The sequence below is a fragment of the Mus pahari genome, chromosome 17 (genome assembly GCF_900095145.1).
Source record: "Mus pahari chromosome 17, PAHARI_EIJ_v1.1, whole genome shotgun sequence".
NCBI lineage: Eukaryota > Metazoa > Chordata > Mammalia > Rodentia > Muridae > Mus > Mus pahari.
Window position 1 is genome coordinate 18156349 of NC_034606.1, and position 9458 is coordinate 18165806.

Here is a 9458-nt window from a genome sequence, read left to right on the forward strand (position 1 = left end):
GGGGGGGATTGAGACAGGGTTTCTCTGTATAGCCCTGGCTGTCCTGGAACTCACTCTGAAAAACCAGGCTGGCCTCGAACTCAGAAATCTGCCTGTGTCTGCCTCCCGAGTGCTGGGATTAAAGGCATGCACCGCCACACCCGGGTACCACACAACATTCTTGCTTATTAACAAGCACGTAAAATATGTGATTATTTCACAGATGAAAAGCACCTCATATTATAAAATATAAACAGTTACATTTACAGAAGTGGTTTTCCTCAAATTTTAAATTTTTGCCTAAAAAAAAAAAAAAAATGAACCTACTGAAACAAAGACTAATTTTAGATTTTTATTAGCCTACATTCATATAAATAGGATTTATTATGACATTTTAATACAAGTACATAAGCTAGTCCTTCTCCATTCAAGTCTCTCTTATTTCTTCAGTGAGCCAAGCATAGTAAGTTTAAGGATGCATACAGGAGGGATTATTTATACAAACATTGGCATATGACCAGTAGTTGCGCCACTCTTAAAATACATCCTTCCAAAGCATAAACATTTCTACAGGCATTCTTCAAAACTGTTTGACAGTGTTTCCATTAAAGAACAGCCATCATAACCTTGCTGCTTTGGAGTACTGTAGAGAAAAAGCAGCTGTTTCTCTGCACATTTTAGCTTACAATCTAACAGCATCATTTCCAATAGCAGGTGCCATGCAAAGTTATTTTACAGTAGTTTGGAACTCAAGCTGAAAACTGCTAACTCGTATGTGTTTGGGGGGGTGGGGGTGGGCAGAGGGGCATTTCCACAGAGAAAGGACTCTACTGCAGGAGCAGCAGAGCTAACTGCAGAGTGGAAGCACCCACCGGCTCTGAAGCCAGTGCACAGTAAGACTATAGAGCTGTGTACTACTCCCCACAATGGGAAAACACATCCCATCAGTACCTAAGCCAAGCTGCCCACAGCATGCTATGATTTAAGGTAGAAAAGAAGAACCACATAGCAGTCTAAGCAAAGGTTTTAGAAATCAGTGTTTCTAGAAGACAAATAATCTCTGCCAAGTGCACTACCTTCAGTAGTCGGTTATTCCACAGCGGTTGTGCTGGTAAGGAGAAGAGCTTCTCCACTCCTCCTGTCTCTTTCCACATCATTAGCTTCTTGGTAGGCGGAGCCAGGTCCAGAGTTGTAACAATATCAGAATAATCACTAAGTTGGGCTCTAATGGTCTTACTATCCAATTCTTTGACACTGTCAACAATCAGCTTCCTCTTCCTCTTGGCTTTTGTTTCTTTGACTAGAATAAAAGAATAGAATAAGGTCACTTTCCGAGGCCAGCCTGGAACACCGTCCACTTTCTAGACACAGAGCCTAGGCGCAAGCCCTCATGAAGACAGTATGTCTAAACTCACGTTTTTCAAGCAAAGTTTGCTGAATGCATTTAAGTCCACAGATTTTTTTGCTATAAAAGAGGTAAAATAATTCAAGGGTCAATACCTTGAAGTCCACATAGCTTTCTTCTGTAAACAGTACACATAGGGCACCTGTCAAGACTCAAGTTCTGACATTCTTTTAAAATTATGCATATTTATCTTTAATTCAATCTCTGTCTTTTGAGAATATGATTATACCATCTCCCCCTCCCTGTGTGCGTTCCTCTTCCCTTCTCTCTGTTACTGTGTGTGTATGTGAATGCAAGCACACGTAAACATACCTGCTCGTCTACACAGCAGTGGTTGTGTGTGCATGTTTTCAGGCCTGGCCATCTGTCAGTGACCGGCCAAGGTCTGACTGTTTTTGGAGACAGGAAGAGTGCTTGATATGAACACCAGTCTAGTCACAGTCAGAGATCTACCTGCTTCTGCCTCCCAGATACTGGAATTAAAGGCACATGTCAGCATGCCTGGCTAATTCTAACATTTTAAACTATGACTATGAAAAAGAAACTAACTTCTATACTAACAAAACGGAAAAAAAAATTTTGTTTTTAATAGGCCAACTATTTCTAGGAGCTGCAAAATACAATGTCTAAAGTAGACTAAGTTGCCTACAAATGGCCCCAGTACTATGGTGTTTACTGCACTAGTTACGATTCATACATAACAGCTATGCAGAGCTGCTTGATCAAGGAGAAGCAGCTCAGGGTCATTCAGGGTCTGGAAACACATCCTGACATACCTCAGCTGTTTGCTTCTCGTTCATACCACTCTGGAAAAAAAAGTGCAGTACCTGCATCTGCAGACACTTCTGGGATTGATTCAATTTTACTCTGTCACACATTAGCCCAGGTTTCACAAGAAAGCATTCACAAGGTTAAAAACATAAACTAATGATGGGTCTCTCTCCCTAACTGTTCTCCAGCTACAGTGCCTTCCCTTCTTCCAAAGTGAGCTATCATTCTTACTGACTAGAATCCTCTCCACAGATAACCCCACCATCACATTCTTCCTAAAAATGCATTTAAAAAAAAAAAAAAAAAGAAGAAGAAAGGTGGTGTGTGTGTGTGTGTGTAGGAGCACACATGCAGGCCAGAGGACCACTTGGGGGTATTGCTTTTCCTTTTTCACCACATGGGGCATTGGGATTGAAGGAACTCAGATCCTCAGGCCTGCTGAGAAACATCCTTACCCACTGAGCCATCTCTCTGACCTCAAGATTACTGTTGTTAGTATGTAAGGACTCCCAAAGACTAAAACACAGTTACAGAAAATCTGTCCTGTAATTTTACACCTTGCAGCTCCCTGTATAACTCGTCCACCAGACATCAAATTATAATGGACAGTGACGACTGTTATAGATAAATGAGCAAGACGCTCAACTGTAACAGCAGAGAAAGAAAGCATCTAGGACCTATGTTCTACACACTGTGAAGTCTATTTGCTCACCAGTTATATCAATGGGCTCCAACGCGAAAGCTTCTTCCTCATTTGGGACGAGAGTTGTCTGATCAGTCATAGTTGGCATCGGTTCAACAGGATCCACAGAGTCAGGACTATCAGGCCCACCCACTGTAAAAGCAACATGGTGGTAACAGGCTTAGTGATAGCATTCTAGCTCTATAAATGAAGAAAGATATCCCATTCAGGAAGTGGAACAAACCCCAAGGGGTTGAAGAAAAGTACTGATGTATTTGCCAGGCAGCCCCTGCAGAGTTCAACACCAATGTGCCAGCGAGGGGAACAGCACAGAGTAGTCAACACCGAAAACACAAGAAGTGGCAGTCAATCTTAAGCCAGTCAAGAGTGTTTTAGTCACCAGGAGGTAGTTCTGTGTCACCATCTGCTTTGTGATCGCCAGGCCATCAACCCCAAGAATCCCGAAACATAAAATGCTCACGTGAGCCATTGTCATCTTCATCCATGTCATCATGTGCAGGCTGCTCTGGCAACATGACCCCTGCCTCAGACAAGGCAGGGGGATCGTCAAAGATGCCACCATCATTATTACTTATAAGTTTGTCATCTGAAATAGAAAACAACAGTTAAAGTCTGAAAATAAAGTGCTATGATCACATTAACTAATTCATTCAGGGAGAAACAGGTTTAAGGGGATTAAATTTAAATCCATATTCATTTTGTTTATCTCAAGGTAGTTTATAAAAGCAAAAGCACTTAGTATCTGAAAAAAATTCTGTCACTTATAAGTTCATACTTTCAGGCTGGCAAGGTGGCTCAGCCGGTAAGAGCACTGACTGCTCCTCTGAAGGTCCTGAGTTCAATTCCCAGCATTCACATGGTGGCTCACAACCATCCATAATGAGATCTGATGCCCTCTTCTGTGTGTCTGAAGTGAGCTACAGTATATTTATATATAATAATAAATTTAAAAAAATTAAGTTCATACTTCCAAAAACATATCTATTTATAGTAGAGCGTAGTAACACATGCCTTTAATCCTAGCACTCAGGAAATAGAGGCAAGTGGACCTCTGTAAGTTTGAGGCCAGCTTTGTCTACAAAGTGATTCCCTATCTTGATCCTCCACCCCCAAACCTACTTATTAGGTACCAAACAAACACTGCAGCTTGAACAACTAGTGAAATTTAGACTTCGGTAAAAGCCATGTACACAAAGCTAAATGTTTTTGGCTAGTTTTCTAGAAAGCTTTAGTGAGACAACAGATCCTGTCATATGTGAGACATTCATATACTGTCTAGGCAACTGCTTAGCACTCAGAGTTGGTGACTCTTCTGAAACCGAAGTTAAGAAACAAAGCTCAAGCACCCACCTAATATACCGCCATCATTGCCTTCTCCAAAATTGTCATCTTTGTACTGGTCTTCATATTCTAAATGATTCATTTTCTCATTCAGGTTGCTGGTGCTCTGCTCTGGCTCGAGGAGGAGGTTGGAAGCGCTGGTGCTCACTAACATGTCGTCATCCTCAAAAGCACTGCCTTCTCTCATTATTTCACGGTCGTCCATTCCGAAGTCACCTAAACATATTAACTATGTCATTAGCTGTGAAAAGTCAGAAATGCTACTGTTACAACAGTTGGTGTTTTATTACAATTATGATGCTGTTTTGCTTCCTGAAGCCTTATTTGGTGGCAAATATTAAAATATCTGATGTAAACTTTGTACCTCTGGGGAATGCCTAACAAAAATTGGATTGCATAAGGTAAACTAAGCATGCACAATTAACATTCACAGACTTCCACTTTGATAGAAAGTGCTGCTATGCATAAATGAATTTGACTTAGTGCCAATTTGACCACTTAAGGTTTTGAATAATGTTTATAGTAATACAACCAACTATTACAAAATGGTTAGTTCAAAAGTAAACATTACTATACTGCTTGGACTTTCCACACAACTTCAAACAACCAGTTCTCTCACTGAACGGTGAACAGGAGGAACAAGAATCCCAACTCTGGTACAGTAAATGAAACGATGTATGACATACAATAGCACAAATTAGACATATTAAGTTTTTCTGTCCACAAGGAAAAAAATGTTAATCCTAGATCCTTTGTAGTTCCTGGCAACGTAACAACATAATTAAAACATAACTGATGACTAGCAATTTGTTTTTACCGAAATCATTTTCCTGTAGGATACTGATGTTTCCAACTTCTTCTCTCATGGTTATCTCTTCTACTCTGCTTTGGTTCAGGCTGAACTGCTGGGCAACGTCAATGTCACTGTGAAAGAAATTGAAACACATCAAGTTTCACAAAATGCCAATTTCTTCTAGATACCCTTTGAAAAGTTTAATATTGTATTAAATATTAAAATTAAAAATTAATATAACCCACATTTAATTTGTATTTAGAAATTTAAAGCCTTTAATGACAGGAAAGAAACTGTCATACATTAAGACCACTACCTAAGGTAATTTGGTAAAGAATTAGGGCTTATGAACCATGTGAAACTTACAGGATCTTTCCCTAGTATTTCTAAAACTTGTCATCTGCCAGCCATGACCTTCTCTCACAGAACTTGGAAATACGCAATGCTCAACCCTGATGAGAAAACCACTGGCAAATGCAGGGACAATGGTCAATAGATGGAAAGAGATGCAGAGCTAGAGTTCTGAAGGCTGGTATTTATTGGATAGAGTAGCCAAATGCAATCTGCAGACTTCATGTAGCCCTCAACCAGAAAAGAAAAAAAGCTAAAACGTAGAGAAATCAACTGGGATATTTAAATGCTGATTGATACATTAAGAATCACTGACACCTGGGCGTGGTGGCGCACGCCTTTAGTCCCAGCACTCGGGAGGCAGAGGCAGGCGGATTTCTGAGTTTGAGGCCAGCCTGGTCTACAGAGTGAGTTCCAGGACGGCCAGGGCTACAGAGAAACCCTGTCTTGAAAAACCAAAATTCTTTGTCTCTAAAAACATCACCCATGATAGGCATAAAATGGGAAGACGAGTTTGAGAAGTTGATACTAGATGCACAAAAAGGTTAAAGTAATTGATAGTACTTTCTGAGGGGTGGTGAAGCTGGCAGCTAGCACCAAGCTACAACTAACACAACATAAAAACTGGGAAACAAACAAACAATCTGCTAGGAGTCACAGATCTTTTCAAAAACAAGAAAATTTGTTGTGAAATACACAGAGAATTCAGTGTGGAGGGCTGGTTGGAACACAGACCCAGGAATGAAGTAGTGTGAGATCTCTTGTGAGAAAACTCCAAGTACACAAGAGCCTTGTTTTGACCTTAATTTCTTCAAAGCCCTGAGTTATTTTTGGAATGTGTATCTGTGCTCCTCCCAGGTGTGGCAGACAGGAGTGTACTTCAGTTGCTGTTATTCATGTGCCACATATAGCCTGTCCTTGTGATTGGACTGTTTTTGGAGACAGGGTTTCTCTGTGTAACAGCCCTAACTGTCCCCAAACTCACAGAGATCTGCCTGCCCCTGCGTCCCCAGTGTTGGGATTAGAAGTCTAAATTACACACTCAGCCAGGTGACTCTTACCCCTCAGAGTATAAATTGTGGAACACTCTGAATAAAGTTGGCTATTTCATGAAACTTTAGTCTGCCTCATTTTTAGAGGCAACTCTCCCAAGTTCACACTGACAACTAGAGTGGAAAACAGGCTGGCTGTCAACTGTGCTACCTGACAACTTGGTAAGGTATACTGACATCGGACATTGCATCATAACAGCTGCATTTTAATGACTGGGGAAGGAAGAAGGAACAGACAATAGTTCTCTGCCAAAACAATCATCTCCATGTAACTTTTTCCTCTTAAATGTGTTTTAAACAGTGACAATTTTGTATTCTTTATGGTATTATGTAAGTCACCATATCTATGTATTTTTAAAAATTGCAGCTTTCAGTAGTTTAAGACAACAGTACATAACTATAATATATACCTCTGAAAAAACAATCTTGAAACACGTCCCAAGCTTACCATAAAGAACATATCTATACAAGTATTCAGATACATGAGCCTTGCCTAAGTTGATACCCACATGATTGTCTCAGAGGGGGAAAAAACATTTCCTAAATTGTACACCTTGTAATTAACATACTCCAAAATCAAAGTATATTATATGAGTTTCAGATGGCTGGTACCTTAGTATCAAACACTTAAGGAAACAAAACTGGAGGTCAGAGATGCAACCTAAACAACCTAAAAGATAAGGGATTAGGACAGAGGAAGGGAGTGAGAAGTGAGGAGAGACACAGACAGACATACTCTAAGTCTGGCAGTGGCTGATCAAAGTCGTGGAATTCCTCAGGTAAAGTAATGGCATTATAAGCTGCTTCCCGATTTTCCTCAGGTAGATCGACAACACCTGGAAAAGAGAGACGAAGCTTGAAGGCCTAGCTGAGCAGATTACGGATGGGTCAGAGGTAGCACATGCAAAGTATCTCCAGATGGAAGCACACCTTTGTCTACTGCCACGTTAGCATGAGCCAAGGCCCTGGACTAGACAGTAGTCCAGGCACTCAATATGCTGTAAGCTAAGGTTTCAAAACAGCATGCCAACAAACAAACATGGTTAGTCTTCTCCTTTTTACCATGAAATCTATCAGGGATAGTATCAATGGTTACAAAGAAGATATAAATTTCCTAATTTCATTTTCCTTGTGAGCAGTGTGGAAGGCAGAGGCCCAGGTCAGGGGACTTTTTCCAACTGCACGAATACCGTTCTCGATACAGGGACTCATCGCATTTGAAACTCAACAATTAAGCAGGACAGACTGTCACGAAGCCCCAGCCCTGGGATTACAGATGCCACTGAAGTTCGGTTTTTGTCCTCGTTTTCTTATAATGCGGTTGAGGGACTCACGCCTTTCATGTTTACAGAACCAAAGCAATAACTAAGTCATCTCCCTAGGGTAGGAGGTGGTTATCTTAGGAAAAGTATCACAAAATTTTAGCCATCTTCAAAATTTTCCATGATAAAAGTATTTAAACATAACATGCCAACAATTAAGGATGGGAAATGTCTATAAATGTCTATTTAGCATGTTATATGCAATAAATATACTTATCATAAAAAATAAAATAGTAGGTAGTTTACTGTCATGTATTAAAATAGAAGTATTAGAATATAGTAGCATCAATGGAAGCTATTCTATAGAAGCACCCGATACACTGTTGCTGTTGAGACAGGGTCCTCTCCCTCAACATCTATCTCACTGAATTCTGCAAAGCTAGCTGGTCAGAGAGCCCCTGGGATGAGCTCATCTCCTCCTCTCTACAGTGCGCAGCAGAAGCAGGGCCACCATTGCCAACCTTTCCATAGGCACTGGAGACTGCCCTCAGGCCCTCTGTGTTTGCCTCCAAGCACCCTGACAGCGAGGCTCTCCACAGCCCATAGTCTGATCATTTAAAGCATTTAAAACAGCAACATTCATCAGTGTTCACATTGTAGAATGGGAGTCTTGATGAATACTACAGATACTATTAACTTTGGTTGGTAGAATCCAATGCTAGAACCAAATCTTACCTCAAGCAAAACAGTAAAAATGACACTACAAAGACCATTAAATGAACTGTCTCAGGATTAAAAGTGCATGTGATTTTAAAAGTACAGTAAGACTGTTCAGGGAGGGGGCTGGTGAGAGAGCTCAGTGGATAAGAGCGCCAACTACTCTTCCAAAGGTCCCGAGTTCCAATCCCAGCAACCACATGGTGGCTCACAACCATCCGTAACGAAATCTGATGCCCTCTTCTGGAGTGTCTGAAGACAGCTACAGTGTACTTACATATAATAAATCAATCAATAAATAAATTTAAAAAAATAAAATAAAAAAGACTGTTCAGGGAGAAAATAGCCAGCCCCCTGTCCAGTTGCATTTGAGTGACCTTTTGTAATTCCTCACGTCTCCAGTTTCCAGCATGTCTGCTCTGATAACTCAGCCGCTGTATGTAAGCTGCTGAGACTGGGTAACACCGAGTCAAAGAATGGGCAGAGCTCCCTACACTGCTATGAAAAAACCACATCTATCTAGAACACACAATTAGCAGTTTCCATCATGGTATGGGAAGCCTCACAGGTTATAAAACAAAGAAAGGCACACTACCTGGCCGAAACGCCATCTTTATTTTAATAAATGCTTCATTACAGTCTGCGAGGAGGTATTTGGCTTTCCTGTGATAGATGCGGACTACTCCCAGGAGAAGGTGTCCTGACGTCCGCAGCGCCATTTTCACCTGAGTAAGAACATTCGAGGTAAGTGCACTTGAAAAGGATCTTTTGCTTCTTTTTCTTTATTTCCTGGGTGATTTAAAGTTGGTTAATAAATATTTGCACCTTACCATTTCCTAACCATCAGTTCTGTGTGGGACTCCCCTAACACAGACTAAAAGAGAGTAATTCATAAATTCACTGAGACATAAAGGTAGCTATGAAGTAGGAAGCCAGTCTTCCCATGGATGTTACCATCAGCACACCAAGGATTATGATTTTGTTTTCAGAAGCAAACATTCCTGGACTTAAAAAACAAGAAAGGTTATTTCAGTCCTGTCTGTGAAAACCTATTGACCAGGCACACACACACACACACACACAC

At 40.7% G+C, this 9458-nt stretch overlaps 1 protein-coding gene across 1 annotated transcript in view; it reads right to left on the bottom strand.

Moving 5' to 3' along the window:
• Window positions 1-9458, bottom strand: part of Rad21 (RAD21 cohesin complex component) — a 28468-nt gene that overhangs the window by 6530 nt on the left and 12480 nt on the right. Inside the window, exons 3-9 of the mRNA XM_021216760.2 lie at window positions 8970-9099; window positions 7132-7231; window positions 5017-5123; window positions 4209-4415; window positions 3319-3444; window positions 2868-2990; window positions 1056-1279 (exon numbers count right to left, since the gene is read on the bottom strand). Of these exons, the coding sequence (XP_021072419.1) occupies window positions 1056-1279; window positions 2868-2990; window positions 3319-3444; window positions 4209-4415; window positions 5017-5123; window positions 7132-7231; window positions 8970-9099 (1017 nt within the window). The remainder of the gene's footprint in view (window positions 1-1055; window positions 1280-2867; window positions 2991-3318; window positions 3445-4208; window positions 4416-5016; window positions 5124-7131; window positions 7232-8969; window positions 9100-9458) is intronic.